The 24,551-nt window shown below is 42.5% G+C and overlaps 1 protein-coding gene across 3 annotated transcripts in view; it reads right to left on the bottom strand.

Annotated features, from left to right (window-relative positions):
• The window catches only part of LOC119698898 (sine oculis binding protein homolog), a 112,666-nt gene extending 88,507 nt beyond the window's left edge, over nucleotides 1-24,159 (bottom strand). For 2 of the 3 annotated variants that reach the window (XM_038131625.1, XM_038131627.1), the window contains exons 1-4: nucleotides 23,736-24,157; nucleotides 14,405-14,543; nucleotides 12,375-12,560; nucleotides 71-222 (exon numbers count right to left, since the gene is read on the bottom strand). In XM_038131625.1, coding sequence (XP_037987553.1) covers nucleotides 71-222; nucleotides 12,375-12,560; nucleotides 14,405-14,543; nucleotides 23,736-23,831 — 573 coding nt within the window. In that variant the 5' untranslated portion in view covers nucleotides 23,832-24,157. Of the gene's footprint in view, nucleotides 1-70; nucleotides 223-12,374; nucleotides 12,561-14,404; nucleotides 14,544-23,735 lie in introns of all 3 variants that reach the window. The other variant, XM_038131626.1, reaches the window with a different exon arrangement.
• Between the last annotated feature and the right edge of the window lie 392 nt (nucleotides 24,160-24,551).

Below are 24,551 nucleotides of genomic sequence, written 5' to 3'. Positions count from 1 at the left end.
AAATGAGACTCAGGCTGAGCCTGATTAAAGCCATGTCTATGTAGGTTACATCTTTCCTTATTTCTCTTACCTTGTTTCTCTTGAAATATGCTCTTCGGCAAGCTGCAAAGCACTTCTCGCTGCAGAAGCATTTCACTTCACTTCCCATACTCAGGGAATAGCGCTTGATTCCAACTTTCTGGCACCAGGCACACATTATTTGTACATTTGACACATCATCTTCTACAACAAAAATATAAGAACAATGTTTACATGAGATGCAAACACCTTCTTCAGACATCTGCACACTTACTCTTAGATACAAGCAGCACCAGCTCATCTTATTGCTAACTCCCTCACTGTCAGAGAGCAGAACTGTGCCTGCCTGTGATCACCAGCTTCGTCCTCAGGCAGCCTGTGACCTGTGCCAGCCAGACTCAGCAGCCTGGCAAAGCTTCTAAAATGGCTGGAAAAGATGATTAGCTTAAAAATTGTGCTCTGCTGAAAACGTCTGGAAATCTCAAGAACTTTTTAGCACGCTTAAGAGCGCACGACTCTTTAATAAATGAGCAATCAAGACTGAAGGTTTAGTTTGTATTGCTGTTTTGTTCTTGTTACTTACAGTCTGCTGTAGGGAATCCCTGAGATGCTCTGCTCAGCAAGCTGGTGAAAAAACACAGCCAGAAGGTGCTGCACCAAGGCAGGTCTCTAACACGAGCCCTCTTCTACATAAGAAGGAACATAAAACACCCTTTTTCTGTATTATTTTGAAATGACTAGCATACAAAACAGGGAACTTTTGTGTGAATTCAGCAGTCACAGAAACATAGACTTGAACGAGGCAGAAGTTGCAGCACTGTGGCAAAATCTGCCAGGTTACTTTTCAATCATTATGCTCATTGGTCACATTTTAATTCAGAGAGAGTTCACAAGCCTCTTTCAAGCTCTTCTCTAACATGTGTTACAAATGTGGCATGTGTGCCTTCTGCCATGTAAAAATACCACAGAGCTTATTTACTAATGTAAATATCCTTTTGCAATATCCTTTTGTGGTCATCATTCCCACCGCAGCATTCACTGACAACAGCAGTGAATATTTAAGCCTACTAAACAGATCAAGTCAATAAGTTAGCAGGAATAGTTCTGACTTAAAACTCAGAATTCTTCAGTTCTTATGTCCAGTTTGTGATACCGAATGACCTTTCAGTTACAGACAGCAGCCATTGTCTAACTTCTGGGAAAAAATATCCCTGGAGACTAATTGTTAAAGCAGTTCCTGGTCCATGAGCTGTGGAGAATTCATAGCTTAGAGATTCTGTCATGCAGCCATCCTATTTCCCTATAAAGGATTTGTTTTTGAAGCTACGCTGTCATCGTTCTGTAAAATTATTGGCAAACTAATTTTTAGCAGAGTGATTTGGCTCCTTTCCCTGACTATCATAACTCAGAACTACGTGCTGCATTTTACTCACCTTATTGGAATAAATACTGCCAGTTTAATAACTTTTTTCCTTCCACAAATTGTGTTATGATTTACAGCTACAAATAAAATTCTACAATGTAAAATAATGACCTTTTAGTTTTAATCAGACTGTCTACCTTTAAACCTATATTTAAGGCCAAGTTACAGCACAGATTTGTGTTTAATGTATTGTATCACTTACCCTTCAGAGTGGGATTTGCCAGTATTATAAGCGCCTTCATATACTGAACACGAAGGGAAATCAAAACAATTTAGCCAAAATTATCACTAGACATCTCTAGGGTGAAAAAGCCTGTCCTGAGCTGGCAGTAACATCAGCCAGGCACACAGGGTGCTGCGTGGTGATTTTTGCATGCCGCTTTCTCTGCAGACTGGTCTTGTTCAGGGTGCCAACTACTCCAGCACAGACCTAGAGTTCTTCCCCCCATTCTTGCCCTGAGCCATTTGAAGCACCTATCTTTTACAAAGGCACCCTGATTCAGCTACTTTTGCACCATAATAAACCAGTTCCTTACAGACTGAACCTGCCCCTTTGAATGTACCAGGACAACAGAAGATCCTCTGAATCAAAGGAACCAGACGGCAGACTCTTGTTTCAGATAACAGTAACATATATTCCCCTACTGATAAGAAGCATTTTATCTCTCAAAAAGAGAAGATGTACCAGTGATACCTTTCTAATAGCTTTCATTTCTGATGAGAGAAACTCTCATAAATGAAAAAATATTATTACAGAGCTGAAAGAGAGTTCACTGGCAAAGTAGGTGCCAAAGTAGCTCTTTTTGAAGCAGGTTAGCTTGTCTGGGGCACAGTTTTCAAGGGGAAACACAGATGCACCACTGGGATTCTCAGGGGCTTTCATGAGTGATTTGATAGGGGGAACACCTCAGCTGTCATTCAATTCCTGTTCACTAATTCATATGAACAAATCTCCCACAGATGATGAGAAAGCTCCACACAATTGTTTATTTCTAATCACACAGGCTACCAGCAGCAGCTGTTTACATGGAAAAGCCATGTTATTCACTTCTCTGCACTTTTCTGCAGGTGGTTATGCAGCACAGCCAGGTTCTGTCCACCTCCTTCTACCAAAGACTCTCTAAGATACAGCCTAGCAAGGGGAGGAGAGGGAGAGGGACCTTCTGTGTCAGGTTGTTGTCTTGCCATGTCCTGTCCACCAGAACTTCACAACCACCTCACAGAGAATCCTTTGAAGCAGCATGGCTTCACTTGTGGTCCATGGATCTGATGGTCAAAAAACCAGCAGAGAATGGTCTATAAACTACTACTCCCAGTGACTGAATGCACTTCCAGGAAGTGATATGTGATATCCAGGAGGCTTCATCAATATTAGTCAAAATGGTCATCATTTTGAAAGAAGGAAGGGGGAAAGGGCAGGAAATAATCTAGCTATACACAAAGAACCCAAACTCTTTCTCTATTCTACTTCTTTCCCACAACAGTCATCAAACAATGTAATCCTTTTCATTTCATGGAAACAGCAATAATAGAACTAGATGCCTCTTCCATTTAATAGACTCAGGAACACTACTACAAAAGGATTAACTGAATATGGTCATGTGAAGCAGCCAGGAAATAGAAGTACTTCAGAAGGGGGTTCAGAGTACACACTTCCTGGGACAAGACACTAATACGTCACTTTTCAAGTCATCTTTGCTCCCTCAAGTGTACATTTGCCCAACACAATTTTTGATGCAACTCAAACTTTTTGTAATGCAGTTCATCAAGTGAAATAGAAAACACCCACAATCACATTTCTATGGACTATCAATCAGGTCCAGCCCAGCAGGAGGAAAAACTTGGTCTAAACTCAAATCCCTTCTTTCAGCTACAAGTGATGATAGGAACAGCAGAGAAAGGAAGCCATGCTTGGTACCTGGGAGAGTACAGAGCTGTTCCCTACGGGTGTGGGTGACAGCTGGGGACAATCCAAACCTGACTGCGTGCTTTCCTTCTTCACAGCGGTAGAGTGTGAAGAGAGATCTGAGCAGACCTTGTGAAAAGAACTAATAGGCATGTTTTGATACAGTGTATTAAGTTTAGCGACCAAAATTCAGTACTGCAACATTGGCAGAAAGTATTACTTCATGTATTTCTACCAGCAGTGAGAAGCAATAACGTAGCCTCAAGACATTAAGACTGTGTGAAATAAGAAAGACAGAGTCTTAGGATTTAAGTGCTGTCATCTGCTAAACACAAGCTGGAATAATCTGAAACCAGAAATTCGTATCTTGCATTCCATTCAAGATAAAATTCCTCTCACTTATTCACAGGCCTTTGTTTTTCAAGGCCGAATTCTTTGAAAATCACTTTACCAGATTTCTGCCCTGCTTTCAGGAAAATGTATCAAATCCTTGTTCCTAGAGCGCTCAGCTAGAGCTAGAAGAACTTGGTGCAAGGAGATCACAGGGAAGCAGGAAAATTTCAAATCCAGTAGTTTAAGACTGGTTATCTGTCTTCAATCTTTATTCTAATCTTTTCCTGATTAGAACTCCACTAAGAAAGCTTCTCCACAATAAGTATACCAGTTTACTAAATCAGCAATGGTCTCCTTTGTTCATAGTCACTCTTTTGCTGGTAGTCTAGCTTAGCATATCTGCTTAAAGTAACATGAGCTCATCCTGACACCATGCCTACATCCATCATGTGAGCTCCCACTGGAGCAGCTCTTCTGATGAAGATCATTCACCATCACTTTTAGCACACATATAGCTATGCTGACACATGTTTGTAAAGTACAAAAATATCATTTGCAAGTCCTGGCACAGATAATATTGAAGTGAAAGAAAAGACTTCTTAATAACTGCTTTTTTTTTTTTCCCTCCATGAGGGCTTGCAACTTTATGACCTGCTTTTGCAAAGTGTTTAGCATGCTCTCAGATCTGTCACACTTATGACAGGTAGCATGGGCACTCTTACAGGTGAGACAAAGAGGAGATGGTACTGACACAACTGAATAGTAACAGGAGGGCTTTCAGCAGAACATACATACTGCTGTCCTCTCTAATTAGACCAGGAAACAGAAAGATAAATTCTTTTTACATACTGCACAAGATCTAAATTTCCAGCCTCTACTTTTCTGAGTTCTCAAGTCTTCACAGGGAGAGATATTGTGGGAGTTACAATATTGTGATTTTCTGCCTCTGGGTTGTGTCATTACAGGTGGAAGAAGTACTCCCTGCACCCATCACACAGATACTGTTCAGTTTCATCTCCTTGTGGTTTTTATCCTGTGTATTTTTCGTAATGAACAATGCAATAAACACAGAGTGTTTGCAGTGTTAAATCATGTTCCCAAAGGGAGTAGTTTGTATAACAAGATAAAATTATCACATTATAATAACTAAATATGCATCAGTCTAAAGCATGCTTCAATTAATCATCAAAAGTTTGCACCGCCTCTTTAGGTCTTAATTAAGCAGAATGTTTGGTATTTTTTTCCTTTCAAACCCATGTGAAGGAGCTGCAGAAAATTGTTCCTCTTAAACCCAATGAGCAGCAGTTTACACTAATCGATCTTATATGGAGCCATAATTTAAACAGGTGGGGGGAAGTGAAGGAATGCAATGAATAAAATGGAGTAAATCCATCATGAAGAGCCCTGTCTCTTTATCTAAGCAAACCAGCATGATCTATGGTGTTTAGTGCAATGTTCCTAAAATCCCTACAATTCTGGAGTTAAATCCTGATCAGTTTACTAAGTTCTAGGTTGCAACACCCTACTAACACTGTTTTGAACTGAGATGTATTTTCAATTTTAACTCCAGCTTCAAAAAGTTGGGTTACAGCTCTAATCCTGCATATTATGATGATTCAAGGGCAGGTACTTCAAAACCTTATTTTCCACATCTCCTTGCAAGAAATTCAGCAGGAGATAGTCAACTCTTCCAGCAAGAAGATAACATGTCTGCCAAAGGTACCCAACCACAGTACTGCTATGCAGAAGGAAGACCAGGAAGATGGAGGGCTTGAGATTGAGATGTCAAGTATGGCACCTGGACTGAGTGAGCCTTTGTGAAACCCGTACCTAGACTGTGGTTGTATCCATGATCTGATACAAAAAATATTTTGGAATCCCATCCCTCCTCCATGTCTTCCAGCCAACCAACTCATCTCTGGCCTGAGTTTCCTTCCATCACACTATCAGAAGCCATGTTTCTCCACTACTACTTTCCTCTCTTTTTCTCTTTGCTGCATCCTACCCCCTCGCACAGGCAGCTTGGATCCCAGCTTTTTTGGGTAGGGAGCTATAACAGCCCTTTTACTTTGAGCTGGGAACCGCACTCAATCCACTGGTGTACATATAACTTGAAATATTTTAACTGCTTTCACTATTAGTTTCTAATGAAAAGCTGCAACACTTCCTTTTTAAAGACTTAAGATCTTGACTTGAGCATCTGCAGCAATAACAGTAAGGGCTCACTGTTTCCACTGGGAGCTGCCAGGATTTCAGAATTGGATAATTCCAAGTTACTCTCCTGCTGCTCCTGAAATCCCAGATCGCCATTGAAGAAAACCAAGCAGCATGTATTCAGATTTTTCATTCCCAAGTAGTTCCTGAGGTTGTTGATCCTAAGCAAGGCAGAAGCACCATTACAGCCAATTTTCTTACACCCAAAATGCTTTACCAAATTAATCTCAAACTACAAAAGGTGAAGAAACAAAACTCCTGAGACATTGCTGCAGATCCCCTTGTGATATCACCTTAAGCACTGATCCCTTAAACAGATGGGGCACCTGACAAATGTAAGGTACAAAAAGCGCCTTAAAAAAGTCACTACCAGAGGAAGATTAAAATACAGACCAGACAATAGAAAGCTTGCTGCAGCCATCGCTATGGAAATATCAGAGCCTCTACAATGCATTTCCTTTTAAGGACCAGTCTCTTCAAGTTCACTACTCTGCCAATAAAGCAAAATGTCCCAGCCCCTTTTGAAAAAGTCATTTTGGGGAACCACGGCCTGCCTACGTTTTCTATGCATGAGCTGAGGCACATTCTTATGCATAGTTCAGTAGGGACTGAATGCACAACACAAAAGCTGGCATTTAGGCAGGTCTTAAACATGCAAACAAAAAAATCACCTATTTCAGCTAACAGAGGGGGAACTCCCTGTATACTTGAATACATGCTATTAAGGTGCATACATGGACTTTATTATTTTCTTTTTAGCACAAAGGAAACACTTGGCCCTCCACAGAGAGCAAAAGACATCAACAGTGGGCTAGATAGGGCAGGCATCCTGGCAACCACTGGCATTTAAAAACCCAGGCAGTAATAACCCTATGATTGCTGTAAATTTGATGATGTTTCAAACTGAAAACAAGAGAAATAATTTGAAGAGTAGCAACTATAGGATTTGTTGCAGTGGTCTTTACCAGAGGGCAAAACCTACAGTTCGAGAAATTGTAACGCTGTTCAGCAACCTTCAGATATCTTCTGAAGAGGGATCCAGAGCACAGTAAAGTGAGCACAGAAAATGAGCACAGAAAAATACTGAAGAGGGATCCAGAGCACAGTAAAATGAAAGTCTCCTCCACATACAGACCTAACTAGATCTGATAATGTGGTCTTTACTTAAGGAAAACTGCTACTCGGTTCTGCCTGGAATCAAACTTCTTGCTACTGTAGTCACAGATCCAATTCCTCAGTAAATTTTGACAGATGATCTTGGAATTCATTTTTAGTGGCCTGCTAAATACCATTTAAAACATCATTTATGCATTCAGATTCCTCCAATGCAATTTAGATCTTGAGAGAGGTTACAGCAGTCTGTTCCAGAATGTTTGTAGGGCAGGAACTCTGCTTATTCCCATATGTTGCACAAAGTTACTCATCTGTACTTGTATTTACAAAAATCTCCTATAAACTTTAATTCTAATGCAATGCTAAACCATAACACAGAAAATCACTGATCTCTTTCTATAAAATAATTAAATACTTACTTTAGTATTTGAATCTGGTGTTTCTTTGCCAGCCTAGGTCACAGGCTGATTTTACAAGTAGCACTGGAAATGCTTCTCCTTTAAGACATTTTGCCTCATCAGACACCATTCCTCCAGCCTAGTCCTCCTTCACCTTCACAAGTTTCTGATAACTTCTGGTACAACTCCAGTCATAATTCTGAACCTAATATTATGCTGAGACACCCATCTGTGGGTTGTAGGATTTACATCCCCTCTCCTTCTCTAAATGTACTCAGTATCTTGTGAAAACCTTGGAAGGGAGCATTATTTGTCCCTTGTGCTTTTTTCCTCTGTGGCAAGCTCACACAACTGCACGACATCATGCTTTCTGCCTCCCCTTCTACTGTGTCCCATGGCAGTGACCTCCGCTCTCATCACAGCATCGCAGGGTCCTTGTTTGGGATGCTCAGAGCAGCCAGCACACTCCGTGCATCACTTGTACACAGAAGGAGGCAGGAAAGGGAAGGATTTTGTTGACCCTCATGCTCAAAGGACAGATCAACCAGCAGCTGTACCCCCCCTACCAAGGCACTGCCATGGGGATCACAAGATAAAACAAATCAAAGAGCACTCAAAGAAATGGGAAAATTGAGACACCATAGCCTCCAGCAGGTGCCAGGGGAAGGAGGCAGCTTGTTCTCACCCACATTGAAAGAATTTTTTGCATTCTTCTTTGACTACTCTTGATTTCAGCCTTCCTTCATCCCAGCTAACAAGAGTTGTCCAGACTTGCCTGAGCAAAAGGGCAGAGTCACCCTAAGTGCCCTCTCCAATTTACTCTATCATTAAAGGCTGCAGAATAACAGAAGGATTGCACACTACATACTAAGGCCATATACCCCACACAACTGTGGTGAGATTTTTAGTTCTGGGTCATTCCAGGCTATGGCATTTCTGTTCCTTGCTATTTCTATGAGTTTTTTTAAATGGGAAAAAAACCAACCAACCAAAAAGCCAATTAAAAAAAAACTCACCAGCCTTCTTTACACTGCTGTGCAGAAAGTAAGAACCTTCTAACAGCAAGCAGAACTAATCTTAGGCTGACTTTGTTGCAATAGGCTGTACTCAAGACTAACCCTGAAGATCACTCAGAATCTGCAGCCAGGTCTAAATGCAGCTGCCAATCAGTTGGGCAAGATGGACTCTTACTAGCCACAAGGAGACTCCTACAGCAACTCTCTGGAGGCTGCATTGACTACTCATAAGCTTCTAGATGCAGGTTGGATGGCTGAGGCTGACTTATAAAGTGATGTTTGATTTGGGCACTGTTCCAATGTGGTCTATCTGCCTGGTGCTGCAGATCAGGGGAGTGCTCTTGCAGATAGCCTCCACATCTGAGTAACTTGCCTTCTGGTGGAGGCTCCCCATGACTGGATTTAGCATCCTCCACTGACACACCATAATCCGGGTCTGTAGATACTCAGTGCACCACATAGGGCCCATGCATTTAACTCAACCTTTTTTGGGTTTAACTATGAGGTACAGCAAGGAGAGAGTGCCTTTATTGGAGCTGTTTCTATTTGGTTAGCAGCACCCTAATGCTTTCCAGAATCATACAAGCAAATTGGAACCTAACATTTCATGTGATTAAAACAGAAATCTGAACAGCTTGAAGATAAAATTTTAGTCAGACTGCTCAAAATTATTTGGTTTTCAAATTAAAAAAAAAAAACCCAAACAAAGAAAAAAAAAAAACAACAAAAAAACCCCCACCAAAACAAAAACCACTTTACTGCAAAATAGGCATGAGGGGAAAAGAGGTAATTTTGTCAACTCTTCAAGGTTTTAGCCTGGTTATACAAAATGTGAATGCAAGCAGGACACTTGTTCAAAACTTTCCAGCACACTCAAGGAAAACCTATTGTGCTGAAATCTTCAATGACAGCTTCCTAGACAGTTTAGGATCAGCACTCCTTCCTCCTCTTTTTCAAACTGATAGCTGTTTCTGATAAAGAATCTTATTTGCCTTCCTAGAAATCCTGATTCCCTTGGCTTCCTGACTGTGTCTTTTCTACCTCTGCAATTGCTATGTCAGTGCACATTGCAGGTATCCTTCTTGTTCCTCTTCAGGTTTGTGAGCATACCCCATGCTCTGCTCTCCTTCCTCTTACCTGTATTGAATCTTATCAGCAAAATTATTCAACTAATAATTCAATGGATCTGCTTATCCTCTTCAGACCATTACACTCCTGTCCAAATGAATACCTCAGCCTGTCTCTCTGACACCTCTTTACTCATGCTGACCCTTCTGTTCAAGATCAATACAGCAAGAATTAAAGTCTTAATAATTTCTCCCTGAGTGCTCACTCCATATTATTCGCTCAATAAGGATGGACTGCACCATTTTTCCTGTCCTTCAGGTTCATGATTTAGGTATCATTTTCACCTGTGGGCACTCCCTTTTGAGCTATAGTGAAGTCTTGTAGATTTTTCTCCTGTACAATATCTAAAAGCTTTTCTCACCATTCACCAACGCTGGACACATCCTAGTTCTTAGCCTCCCAGTCACTACAGTGCATCACTACCTGGTGTTCAATCTGGCCTGGAATGTAGCTTTGCCCTCTGTGTGTCCACACAACACATACTGCAAAGATTCCCTTTTCTGCCCAGCATTTTAACCTTGAAACTTTCTCTTGGCCTCTTTCTGCCTCTCTCTCCTGTCCCCTTACTTCATTTATCCACTCAAACGTGGATAAATGCTTTTGTGGCAGGTCAATCATAGCCTGACTGTCCCTCATGCTGAAAATGTCAACCTTCACCTTATTAATTAATGATGTGAGTCTAATCATTTGCTGTTCATGTTAAAGAAGCACCTTTGTGCTGTTGCCAAAGTCATCCCCCCTATGCTTGTGAGGGACTCCAAGAAAACATCCCCAGAGTTACTCTTGTCTGGCCTTGTATCACCCTGAAGTTTTCTGCTTTGATGTAGTGCCCACAAAATGGTGTCAAAGTGCAGTGCCAAGACCACTGCCTTGCACACTGGCTCTCCTGGAGCCTTTGTACTCCCTTTCCTACCAGTTGTTTCTTGCCAGGCTCTTCAGGGTGATCATGGCTAGGGCACCTACACCCTAAGATAAAACAAAACCATTACTACCCATTCTTGCTGCAAATCCCACAAAGGTGGTGATTCTCCTCCCCCTCCAATCCTCCCAAGCTTTGGTCTCTAAAACAAAGATGAGATAAATACATTCATCTGCTCAGAAGTCATGGTAATCTAGTGTTCATTACAGATCATGGGATAAAGTCAGAGGAGGTAGAAATTATGCATTCGTATCTCCTGTGCAGGTACAACAACATTATTCATTGTTAATGAATTAATTAAAAACCTAAAGGCGGGAAAGACTTATGAAAGGTTCTCTCTACACATTACCCTTAGAGGTACATTTGAACACAGGATCATATGTTCTAGGTGGACAGGCAAAGAACAGAAGGCAGTTGACTTGGCCGAGATTCCCTTGTGTCCACTTAACTACTGTTGCAGTAATTTGTTTTTCTACTTCATAGTTCAATCTCCTCCTGCCTATTTGGTGTCATAAAAATCCAGCAACTGTGGCAATTTGCACAATGCATGCTATAGCCTTGTGTTCACATACCACAAATTCAGCATTCTGGATTCATTCGTGACTCAGATTGGAGGGGAAAATAGCTTGGGATGGCACAAGCCCTTGATTAAAGCTTTAGGGCCAAATCAACAACAGCTGAGGATCCAGCCCATATGGCCTGAGATCTTTAGCTGTGTAAAGGCTGCAGGAATGGGCCCAAATAGCTTCGGTAATTAGCAAATATCGCATAAAATAGATTGAAAGTCTTTGGCAAGGAGCACGTATTGAGTAACATTTGAAAATTATTCATAGCATATTATATACTTCTTTAGAGACAAAACTCAATGGCATAATAATTTAGGAGGGGCAACTGTAGTGTATTACATGACCAACAACAGGCAAACGCTTTCTGGGATCAATCAGTATTTTACAGCTAGCTTTAGACAATGATACAAAGGGCAGAGGTGACCTGGAACCTGATCCTACAAGCAGTTCTGCCTCTGCAGAAGCACCCTGGCACCTGCTGGCACCTCTTTGGCCCTGTGTCTGGAGACCTGATGTTCTTGGGTAGGAGTTGCATGTCACCCTGTATTCCTCAGTGCCCTGGTCACTCAAGAACAACCACAACACCCAGGGGCGTCCATGGAAGCAGGACTCAGCCTGCTCCTATCTGGATTCACCAATTTTCACACCGTGTGGAGCAGTAAACAATAACACAACAATTAATCACCCTGGTGTAGCCACAAGAGCTCCTTCCACAGATTACAGTAAGCGGCATGCAGAGGGGAATAAATAATTTTTCATGCAAACTCTGAGGAATGGCACGTTAGAAAACCACTCCTGATAAAAATCTAATGAAAATGTAAAACGTCTCAGTGCAGTCTCCTGGGTAGAGTCAAAATCATATTAAACCCTTGAGAGACAGCGGTCAGGGATTTCAATGGGAATCAAGAGGCAGTTTTCCCAGTATGAGCTTGTTAACCTGATATAAAGACATGATACTGATTTGATGGCTTTGTCTCTTTCACTGTTTCCTTCATGCAGCCTATTTTTAATTTAATAATCTTCCATTAATTTAGTCAAAGGCTTTATTCACCAGAACAAAATCTTGAGTTTTTTTTCTAAAAGCAAATGCTGTTGAAGTGCTGAAAGCACAATCCAGCATGAGGATTGTCACAAGCAATGCAAGTTTTTTGTCATTACATTTGCAGGAGTTTTTTAAGAACACTAAAGTGATTAAAGCCATCCTCCCATTCATTTTTAAAGTACCTTGTGACTGGTTTTAATCATTTTGAAATCAGCCCTTTTGCTAAGACACCAGGATCCAGTGATCTCAGGATGTTGTCAATAACAGTAACCATTTTTACATGTTCATTAGGATTTACCTGCTGGTGGCTTTATGAAAGGTGGTGGAATTAATGGGACAATAATGGGTACATTCCCATGATCCTTCGACCCTGCTGGTGAGTCTGATAGTCCATTTCCTGTGGCAAGCCCTGGGTAGCTTGGGTTTATATTGTACGGTGAAATAACACTGTCCTCAGGTAATTTTGGTTTTGGCAAAGAATTTTCTGTAAAACACAAAGAACACATTGTACAGTATGACACATAAATTTCTTAAATGGCCCTACATACTTTCACCAATCTCTTCATTAAATTACTTACCCTAATACGAGAATAGGGCACAAAAATCCCAGGTATTTTCCCTTTTAAAGAAATTGATACTTTCTAGTAATCTTCAGAAGTGCTCCATTCTTTTTTCAAAATCAAACTCTCACTTTCTTTTTGCAGAAGGTAAAAGGTGGGATTATTTTGTCATGTACAGCCTTAGTATGCCTGAGTTAGTCAATGGCATCCTATTCTTGTGCTTCATTTCTACTGTCTGCATGGTGATCACACTCGGCATGCTGTGATTTCACCAGTACAAGGAGCATGAACTGAAGAATAAAAGAATTCCTATTCTCTATAAATAATATGAGTAGTAATAAAAAAAGGAATTTAAAGAAAGGAACAAAATATTGAAATCACAGCAAAGCATGCATAAAACGATGACAGTTATTATTCTAATTCTTTAATCCCAAATCACCTTTGGATTCTTATTTCTAAGAATTTCTCTCATATCTCCCAGCCATGGGATTCTCTCTTCTCCCATCTTAGAACAAGAAATATGCTTTTTCCCCTCCCAAAAACTGCATACACCAAAAATTTCTACCTGTCACAAGCATTCGACATCTATGGTACATAAAACATGATTTATATCATGTGCCTGTTAAAAAAGTATTTCACAAATTTGATCAAGCATAGACTGGAACCAGTAATCATTCAGTAAAAGATGTATTTATTAATGCAGAAATAAATTAAATGCATTGCTACACAGGCACAAGTTTCTTCAAAGGTAGCTTAATGACATTATGCTTTCAATGAAAAATAAACATTGATCACCAATGTTGTTATAGTACTAACAAGCTGCAAACATTCAATTTTAACACAATTAGGTTGTTTCACCTTACCTCTAATTTCTTCCCCTTTTTTCTAGCCATCTGCCCCTCAGCACTGGTCTCTCTGGTGCCAGTACTCATTGCAACACTCATTGAATACAGTGCTGCTGCTGCTGGCTATCAGAAAGAAAACCCAAACACTGCTGTCCACAAACACAGTGAAAAGTAGAACTTCAAGTGGATAAAAGCTGCTGGAATCTCCTCTCTTTACCTCACCTTTGAGGAACTCCTGCTGGATAAGTTAAGATGCAGCAATTTTCTACTCTTCTCCTTACCCTGATGACAAGCTCCTATCCATTCCCTGAGACTGAGGAGTCAGAAGGCAGGAACTGAATGACCAAACAAACCAACAGGCTCTCATCCTTTGCATTTTGAGTCACAAAGATTCAGCAATGTCTCTAACAAATTTCATCCACTGAAAATTTCTACCACAGAAAATTTCTACTGTGCAGAAGACAGTACAGTACAAACATGGATGAGATGCTTTTTGTGAACATTCACACTTGTTCCTACATGTGTAAATATTCCAGTTTAAAATCTTTCAATATTTTAAAAAGCTGTAGGCCAACCATCCCTAGTATGGGAAGCCAAAGGGTTCCTTAAGGCCACTCTGCTAAGAAAGTACTCCCTCCTTTCTCCAGTTATGAGCAGTTTATTGATACCATAGGCACATGGCTTTCAACTGACACATGAAAGGCATTATTTGTGAAGATATATATCAATATACAACAATATATCAATACACCAACAGCAAATTTGTTAAGTGACTTTCCTCACAGCCTATCAGCTTCCCTGTGCCACAAGGTACTCTCAGGTATTTTTATGTAAAGCAACCAAGACACAAGCAGCAGAACAATCAGACAAGTTGAGCTATTAATCCTTCTTTACATGAACACAGAAACATGAAGTCTTGTTACCTTTGAGAACAGAAATGTGCTGGCGGCTTTCCCCATCTGCTGAGTAGTTCCTGAATTCAATATCTTCTCCATCTTTCAGTTCTACCTTATCATAACCATACCAGCCAAGGAGCTCATTCATAGTGTTTTCAGCAAAGTTCTGAAAGAGAAAAATTACCTACTTATTTATGTAATCAATAACCATTTGGAAGGAAGGGAGGACTGCATAAATCGAACCATATCTGCGCTACATGAGGAAGTGTCAGGTTTGGCCCACCTCCTCAAAGACTAATGTTCATTTCATAACTCAAGTGCATAAAGTGAAACGCATTTAAATCTCCGACTGGCGCATGTAATTATGACAGAGACTCATATGTCTGTAATTTAAAGAAAATGAAAAGGAGAGTTATTTATGACTTTTGCTCTGACATTCAATGTCAGAAATATTTTAACATACATTCCTCACACAAACTTGTCTGTGTTGCCATAAAATATTTAAGACTGCAGCAAGAGAATCACAGAAAACCAAGATTTTTTTTTCCAGCCAGCAGTTAATCAATCTTACTGCGTTACAGTCCTTTCAGCTGGAGCAGGTCACTGCCACAATTACAGTTCCTTGAGGTGCCCATGAACCAAGTCAAATAAAATCACAGCAGACGTTTTTTCTCAGTTATAAGCTCTTGCATAGTCAAAGCACTTAAAGATTCTTCACTGTGAAAGCATTCTACCATCATTTTTCATACAAATGTTTCTTATATTTGTTTAAGAAAACCTTCCTCAATTTTGCCGTATTTCTTTTCAAACCAATTTCCAAGCGGCTGAGTGGTTACATTTTATGTTTGTATGGAAATGTAAAATATAGAACATGACTGTCATAACCCTCAATTTCTATTAAAAATATGTCCTCTAGGTCATGAGGCAAAAAATATTTCTGTAGAAAATGCTCATTACTGGGCCAGGAGATTTAGTGGAGTAAGTTAAGAAATCTGCAGCCAGGCAACAAAGCTTTCTGAAACCAAAGAGTGCCACAGAGCTCCACAGCTTATGGATTTAGGAAACTATCAAAGGAAACCAGCTAACAAATTATTGCAATGGCAAAGATCAGTTTAAAGTAGTATGACAACTATAAGTTGAAACAACAAAACCACACACAGAGCCTTTCTATTTGGTTTTTGCAACTTTTTTTATTAACACTCTTCTAGAATAAATTCCAAACTTCATATTCCTCCAAGATCTTGACATCTAAATTAATGCTTCTGATAAGCACTGCCTCCCAGGACTCTGGCAAAGGAATAAGGAGAATACAACACCAATTCAAAACAAATGGTGAATGTCAAATTTGCAGGTTGCCAGATTTTGTCTAGTAACTGCTCTAGCTTAATTTTTGAGTGGGAGAAAGTCTAATGATAGAACACAGCAATTCTCCAGTCATTTAAACAAATAAATAAAATTAATCAGATGATAATTGCTTTTGAATTCAAAGCTGCAGCAGGCGCTGTGTCCCAGAACCTCGGAGCGCTGCACTGCTCCGGGCTCATTCATCACACCAGATTACATAGGTGTTCCTGTCACTCAAGGAGCACTGTAAAGCAGCTATAAGCAATAAACACAAGCAATTTGTACTCTTCCAAGAGTATCATCCGTGCAATTATGCTACAAACACATTTCAGGAAAAGAAAACCCAAAACAAAACCCCAGAGCAGACTCCAAAAGCATCCATTCCCTTTTGGTTTTTCCCCTATGCATTTTTACCTTACCATCTGATGGAAGTCACAATTCTGTGCCTATCCTGTGCAGCCCAAGATTGCTGGAAAATATTCCAGTATCCCACCTCTGCTTCTCAACTCATCATTATAAGTATGATATGTGAGTTATGCCACTACTACAGCTTTTCAATGCAGTGCAAATGTGGCTAACAGCTACCTAAATCGTTTGAATGACAGAGTACTGTGTTTTAAATACTAGCAAATTTTTTAAAAATTCTAAAAGTTGTTTTTCACTGTTTTTTGGTTTGGTTTTTTTGGTTTTGTTTTTGTTTTGTTTTAGCTTTTTAGAAAACTTTTCTCTTAGCATTGAAGAGGCCCAATGAACTAACCCTGCTTGTAACCTATAGGAACCCAATAACAAAATGACCTGGACCCGGGGAGTCAAATCTCACCACTGCAGCTCGCCCAAAATGACCTGAAAGGATCCGTGGAGGCCCAAAGGCAAAGTCTGCCAGCTTCTCTTGCTTTGGTAAATTTCAGCTATGGAGACACAGCCCTAGAGACTAATCTAGCAAGGTAGAGACCAATAGACAAAGTCTTACCAATTTAAACCCCATGCAACCAAATTAATTGAGTAGCTCTAAATTTGCCTCCTGTGGATGCTTTGTGTTTTATTTGCACTGCTGATCACTCAGACAATGAATAATTTCTAATTACTTGTCAAGGAATACATAAGCAAGGTTGTACATATGTTTGCTTTTTCCTGAAAATTCATACATGCATCTGTCCCTTTGAAATGTAGTCAAAATGATGGTTGGGTCTGTAATGGCACGAAATTTAAGTACCTTTCACGTCTCATTTAAACTATCCACAATAAGTGGTGCACCAAAATGAACACTCATACTGACAGAAAATACACTGGATTTTAAAATCACTCATCACAGAGATCTGACTCTTTTATAAAATAGTAAAACAATGGGGTCTTTTCTACTAACTTCAATGAGAATACAATGAGGTTGCATGCCAGCAATAACAAAAGCACGCACCTTTTTACACTGGTTTCCCAAAAACAGTGGCTTGGACATAAAAAAAAATAAAAGAAGAAAACAATTAAGCCATTCTCCTTCATAATTTATCTTACCTACTACAATGATGCAAGTCACCCTTAATACCATTCTCTCAGTGACTAACAGCCAGAGGTCCATTATACCACACTCCATTCACAGCAAATGGAAAGCACGACTCCATCCTCAGCAAGCGGAGTGTCAAACCTGAGAAGTGTTTTTTTCCACACTGACTCTATTGCATAGATGGGTATCCAAAGAACAACATCACCTTCCCTCAGACTCCTGACTACAACACCTATTTGCACAGATGTCTAACACCCTGACAGTTATGCTGAGATCATGCTGAAGCCACTGCCCTGAAGCTGACCACTATTAATTCATTGTTTTCATGTATTTCCCCTTCTTCTATTTCAATGACAGACACAAAACACATGGATTCAAGACATGGTAACAAGATGGGATTTGTAAAGATCAGTGTGGTGGCAGTAGCCAATATACAAATGATTAGGTAATTTTTCTCTGTGTGAATGCAGGGAAGGAGGGAAAGAAGAAAAAGAAAAAAAAATAAGAGAGACAAAGACCAGTTCTTGGTGAAGCTACGGAAAGGAAGAAAGCATAGGACTACACAACCTGTACCTGCAGAGCAGAATGTCACTGAAAGATATACAAGTGTCAAAGGCTTCGTGAAAGGAAGGGTGACGATTGTAACACTGAGGCTTGAGAAAAGCAGGGATGTGGACTCAATATTGGAGCAGGAAAGCAGAAGCAGCAGTGATCAAGCAGGCTAGACACAGAGCCAGAGGAATTGCAAGCTTGTAGGCCTGCCAAAGACCAGGGAGGAGATGTGAGGGCAGGTGTGGATGACCAGATGGAAGACGTGCAAGGAGCTGCAATTCAAAGCTTTGGCAGGAACAGGACAGCAGAGGCATTAAGGTAGTCCATGCCTACTTTCAGACTCATTCCCCAAAAGGATGTGAAGTGTCTGCAGGATGAGGCTGCCACCCTAACCCCACAGCTGTGCCAAAGGGCTGGGATGATGTGAAAGACTAGTGTAGAGAGAAAACCTTACTCATAATCAGTAAAATCTCAGGTCAGCAAGCACACTGCTATGCTGGGACCCTTACATCTACTCAGCTCAAAAGGAGCCTCCCTGCAGGGACCCACAGATTTCATTGCAAATGTACAGCATGGAGCCTAACTTCAGCCACGTGTGGAGGCAAAGCTCAGTCCCCTGTGCGAAAACAGAGAGCGAGCCCTGGTGCCACCCACAGTGTGGGTCAGCATCAGAGCTGAGAAGAAAACCACAGAAAACCTGTCCCAAGTCCTTCTGTGCTCATTCTGCCATGCCACGCACCAAGCACACAAGCTTTCGAGACCGCAGTGGAAACACCAGTCCCCTCTGCAGCTGCCAGGGCACCCAGGGAGTCGGTTAACATCCCACAGGAGCCAAACCTCCTGCTCTTCCCTAGCTGACAGAGCACCATTACAGCTGCTGACTGCCCGAGCATTCACTGCAGCTGTGGCACAACCAGCTCACGCCTGCCAAAGAAAACTGGCCCGAAAACACTCTGGTGGCCCCAGTCACACACCACAGCCAAAGCCCTTCCTTCCCAGTAGATGGAAATCCAGCTCTTGCCCACTGCTAAGTCCCAAAGCACATATCACCACTGTGGGGCAATGCGTACTTTGCGTGTTTTAACTGTATGATTTCTCTATTCTTGTACTACACAGAAATACCTTCCCTCCTGGAAGAGCCAGGATAACTAACTGTTATGCTCATTGGTATTTCTACTTGAATTTGCTCCCTATTCCCCTGAAAGATGAAGAAGAGTGTGTTGACTCACTAGACTGCAGTTTCCCTCCTTTCTGAGTCTGACTTATATGCTAGGCAGTAAAAATATAATCACATTTATTCCCACTTTAGGATTCATTTCATCGTAACAATACACCTACAGTGTGATTTTTTACATTACAATGCATCATTTCCCCAAATCTTTGTTAATTAATACATTCTCAAGCTATGCCACGCGTGTCTTTCCATCTTAGATCTCTCGACTTTCCTTCTCTATGAACTTTATTCACAGAGGGCAAGGCCTGGCTTCACCGAATGAGGCCTGGCAAACATGGAGGCAGGAAACACAGGGGAGCATGAGTCTGTCAGACTCATTTTCTTCTAGGTTTTACTGCTGAATGTTTATTTCAGATCTGGGAGGAAGCATAGTGGCTCCACTCCATTTCCTTGCCTGCATAACCCACTCAGCGCAGAGCCCCACAAATTCACTTTTCACTTTCACTGCATCAAGGAAATGAAAATGTTTCTAGGGGCACTATACAAAGTTGGATCTTTTTTTCCCAGCCCTCACATTCTTTGCTTGTTTATGTTGTCGCCATACTGAATTCTGTGATTAGACCTTCACACTATCAGAAAGCACAATTCCACTATGCTTTACTTTCCTTGGTCCTCCCATGTAAGTTTGGCTCTGTATAACCCACTTTGTTTGGGGAAGCACTATTTCTGCAATGCCCTGCCAGGTGAGGCTCCCTGTGCAGACAGGCAACCCCTCTGCAGCCATCCCACAAAACTTCCATGCATACTGCACAGAAAAACCTTGGTCTCCTGAAATAATGCAACAGATAAAGTCTGTCTGCTTTTCCACTATCCCAAAGATATTTTTTGCTTTTCAGGAGAGAAGGGAGGAGTTTCCTTGGAATCTTCCGAGCGCTCTGAGCAAACTGGCTCGCTCCAGGCGCAGGGCTGCTACGCCTGCTTCACTGCTTCCCTCCTTCTGACAGTAGTACTTTCAAATGCCAAATAGGGAATATTTAAACACTAAACTGAAAGATATTCTGATGAGTTTACTACTAAATGATAGCAGATGGGGCTGCCCTAAGCTCTAGGCACCAGGAACAAAGCCCAATTTTAAATAACAAATTAGTTATTGAGAATATTTATGGACAGCAAACTCCTTGAGCACATGGAGCAGCCCTGTTAAATTACAACGCAAATTAATTGCTTACCTCTCAACTGCTAGAGACACATGGATACATTGCCTCATCTGTGCAGGAGAACTTCCAGTGCAATTCAGTACTGGATGCAACCTCACCTCACAGCACTGCAGAGCACCTGAGCAGCACTGCTTCCTGACAGCAGGATGGCAAATGGAAATAAGGTGAGGAGAGATGGATGGGGGAACCACCACTATGCCTAGCCAAGTGCTTTCATCAACTCAACTTTTACAGATATTTTGGTCTTAAGACAATCGTGGGTTCCCTGATGGCAATAGGTTTGGATCTAAGAGGTGTTCTGTTATTCACCAGCAAGTGAAAATGGCACCAAACTGAATTTCAGACCAACCATCTGCTTTTTCTCCAGGGCAAAAGGTGAATGCTACCGCTGGAAGAAAAACTGGAAAGCCTGATCTGAAGGAGGAAGGAGGACAAAAGAAAAATTAACTAGAAAATATAAAAGGGTGGCTGTAAAGGTCACAGTGTAACAAAAGAGTTCCTCGTGAATATATTTTTCATGGAAACATAATATCAGAAAACTGTGCAGAGTCATGTACTTTTTGCACACAACATTGTATCAAATTGAAATTTGTTATAACCATCGTGTACATTAGGTTAGCGATAACAAAAACGTAACTCGATATCTGGCATAAGGAAAGAGCGAGCAACCTGAATATCCATCCAGTCATGTTAAAACCAAGCTGTGACACTACTGCTGGAAAACACTAAAGCAAGCAGTTAGGTGTTGTGATCCTTCTTGAGTAAATATCTGACTGTATCAAACAGCAAATCTCAAAGGAAGTCTCTGTGATGAGGTAATATTATTGCTCATTCATAGTGCCTTGCATTTACTGTACTTAAAATAGACACTTGTACCAATGGCCTTTTTATTATCCAAAGGGGGGAAAAAAGAAATCACATATACACCAGTCCTTTTTCTTTCTGCTAGCAAAGGGAGGCAATTCGATCCAACGTGGGCTGAAACCTGAGTAGGTCACTGTACACCATGATAAAATTCCCTAACCCCTGAGCCAAATTTCCCTGAGGGGGCCCTCCTACTTCTCCTTTACTTTCCAAGCTGACTTTTCCATTCCCTCTCTCGTCTTTTCCTCCCCTTCATCTCTTTCATTTCCCCTACCTTAAAGCCTTGATATCTGATCTGCTGCTGATACTCAGGTTACAGTTTTTACAGCTTAGGCTGTCTATTGCTGTATACATTCCTTTCTTTCTGCTCTGCTGTGATTACTTACCAGAGCTTATTTTACACTGGTCCAGATGAAAGCAGTTCAGATGAAGGGAAACAGCCAGCCTGTTTGAACATTACAGATACAAACCTACACAAGGGCACATTGTGCTCCCTCTGTCATTTCACTGCAAACATTTTGCACACTGTAACCAATTTGTTACATTATTGTATTCTCCGGGTTTATTAAGAACAACTAGACGTCTTAGTTCATCAGTAAAGAAAAAGGGTAAATGATCGCCACAGATTTTAACTTTCTCAACCAGTCAAAAATTCAAACTACTGCTTGTTTCTCCCCCCTCTTTTTCCCTTCTTAGATGATAGCAGCCAACTGCCCTACTAAAAATGCATGGCACATATAGCATAGTTTATGCTGAAAGGTGGGCTATGGAAGGTTCCCCCATCAGCTGTCTCACCCTCAACAAGAAATTACATTGGTTCAAAATGTCCTTTCTACACACCTTTAGTTTTTAAGTCAGCTGAAATACTGAGGTTCCTAACCTTAAGCAGTTAGCCATGACTAAAAAAGAGAAACTCTCTATACGAAGGTTAATGCCAGTGCTTAATACCAAAGCATTAGTTTAAAATTGTGTAATTTTTCTCCTTCACACAATGTTGTTTTTGTTTCTTCCTCACCCTTTCAGACAAACATCTGTTATACTGTAGAAGAACAACTATCTCCCAAACCGCTGAGTGTGCCTGCAGCCAAAGTAAACAAAACAAACCCAGAGGATCCAGCACAGTCAGCCTTTATATCCAGCCAGGATAACATTTCACATGTTTTGATTAAAATTAGCTAATTTGTAATTCTAGAACCTATGAAACTTAAAAGCTGCAATCCATATAGATCGCATTAGGCGATGCTCTGAGGGGCCAATGCCCTGTACTACAGATCTCTGCAGTCCTCAAAACTATGTGGGATTACAATGAGCAATGACTCTCCGGTGGCTGCACAGAGCCCTCTCCGAAAATAGGATGTGTCACATATCTCACAAAGAAAGATCCCGCTCCTCTGGACTTGAAGCTGCTACAGTGTGTTTCCAAAGAGATGCACCAACACATTATTTTGTTTGTACCCCTAATACTACCCTTGTCCACATCTACGCTTGAAGTGCACACAGAACCGTGTACGCGCTCATTACACAGGCAGCAAGAACAAGAACGCCTGCCTTGGGCAGGAAAGGGCACCTAATCGAAATTAGTGGTGTGCAAAAGAGGGGAGAGGGGAGGGGACGGCGCATTCCCGTTTAATTTTATATGGGGAGATCAATGTTCCGGAAAGCAAAGATATTTTCGCTAGGCATCATGCATATTTATACACTCGCCTATATAGTATACATACTATGAGAACGAGTGACATTTTCCAGGCAGTCTTCCACTTATAATCAGCCTTTTAATAAACGACACAGTCAAATTAAATCTCAGCATCTTTATCTCGTAGCCAGACTATGCTGTTTTAGTCACTTTATCTGCACATTTAACAACAAGTTCAGCAGAAGTCTAGCAGTACATTGTTACCAACTTTGAGGAATTAGAGACATCAAACAAACAGACAGGGAACAGACGTGGAAACAGGCACAAAAAATAGGACCGGTCCATCCTGGAACAGAGACCTAATGATAAAAGAAGTTCCAAAATAGCGGGTTTGTGCCATCGCAGCCATCCCAACATCTGGAGCGGCCGCCAGAGCACAGCTGGAGTGGCACCGGTGCCCATCAAGCAGGACAGCCCTCCGCGCGGTAAATACACTTCCATCAAAAGCAGCCCTCGGACAAGCCACCTTCCAGCGACACCTCTGCGCTGCCGCGAGCCGCGGAGCGGAGCGGCGCAGCGGAGGAGGAGGCGAAAGGGGCAAGAGGAGACAAGGGGTCTCCGCGCTCAAGTGCCAGACTGATGCACGGCTCAGACCGCAACGTTTCACTTTGACAATTTAATTACACAGTTGCAGCTGGCCACTGGAAAAAGGACAGAAATGCAGTGTTTAAAAGAGATCCCTTTCTTTCCTAACTTTAAGGGCTTCGCAGCTACCTGAGGGGGTGGCTATAGAAAGAAAGAGGGGAAAAAAAAAAAGGCTCATCATTGGCACCCGAGGAGCTTAAAAGCCCAACGAGAGAGTTATTTTTAAAAAATAAATAAAGCTGGTCAATGAACAGGATTTGCAGCCTGTGAATTCGTCTCTGTTTGCAGCCCAGGAGGCGGAGTTGAGACACATTCAGTGCATCCTACAAAAAAAAAAAAATGACAAGAGATCCTTTCTTATTTCATCTCCATGCTCGGAGGCGGGGGGTGCGGGGGGGGACCCCGCTCCCGTCCCCATCACAGGCACCTACCTTCATCTCCTCGTTGATCTCCCGCTTCACCGGGTGAGCCGGCTTCCTGCTCCTTTTATTTTCGGGAGGTCTCCCTTCTTTCTCCATTTCTGCCATTTTTTGCGCCTACTTGGTGGTGGTGGTGGTGGAGATGAAATGGCTGCTGGTGCTCTGGGGGGGCCGGGAGGGGCGCGGGGGGGCGGCGGCGGCGGCTCTCAGTGGTGGCAGGCGGCGCCGCGGAGGGCCCGGGGGGAGCGCGGCGGCGGCGGCGGCGGCGGCGGGCGGGCGGGGGGCGCGGGCGGGCAGGGGCGCGGGTGCCCCGGCGAGTCAGCCATCTTCTGCCTCGCCGCCGGCCCGCATGGGAGCGGCGGGGCGGGCGGCCGGGAGGCAGCGCGGAGCGAGCCGGCCCCGCGCCTGCTGTGGCGCTGCTGGCGGGCTGCCGCGGAGGGGGCGGCGGAGGGAAGGGGGAGGCCGGCCCCGGACCGCCGGCGGGCGGGGCTTGCCGGCACCGAATCGGCCGCCGCTGCCCGCCATGGGAGCCGGGGATGGGGGAGGCGCCGAGCACCGGGCGGAGCGGAGCGCGGCGGAGAGGAGGGGGCGGTGCGCACCCGCCCCCGCCCCCAGCCCGGGATGGGGATGGGGAGGGGGACTCGGTGCCCCCCACGAACACTCGAGGGGTCCGCCTGGCCTGTGTCCCCTACGCAGCCGACCCGTCCCGTCCCGACCGCTCCCGTCCCGTTCGGTGTCGTCCCGTCCCGTCCCCGCCGCTTTCAGCTGAGGCTCTTCCCCTGATCACTCCTGGTTTTCCCTTTATCTGCGGCGGGGAGGTGCGGATGA

Source organism: Motacilla alba, chromosome 3 (assembly GCF_015832195.1).
Source record: "Motacilla alba alba isolate MOTALB_02 chromosome 3, Motacilla_alba_V1.0_pri, whole genome shotgun sequence".
NCBI classification, from domain to species: Eukaryota; Metazoa; Chordata; class Aves; order Passeriformes; family Motacillidae; genus Motacilla; species Motacilla alba.
This window is presented reverse-complemented; position numbering and strand designations above follow the sequence as displayed.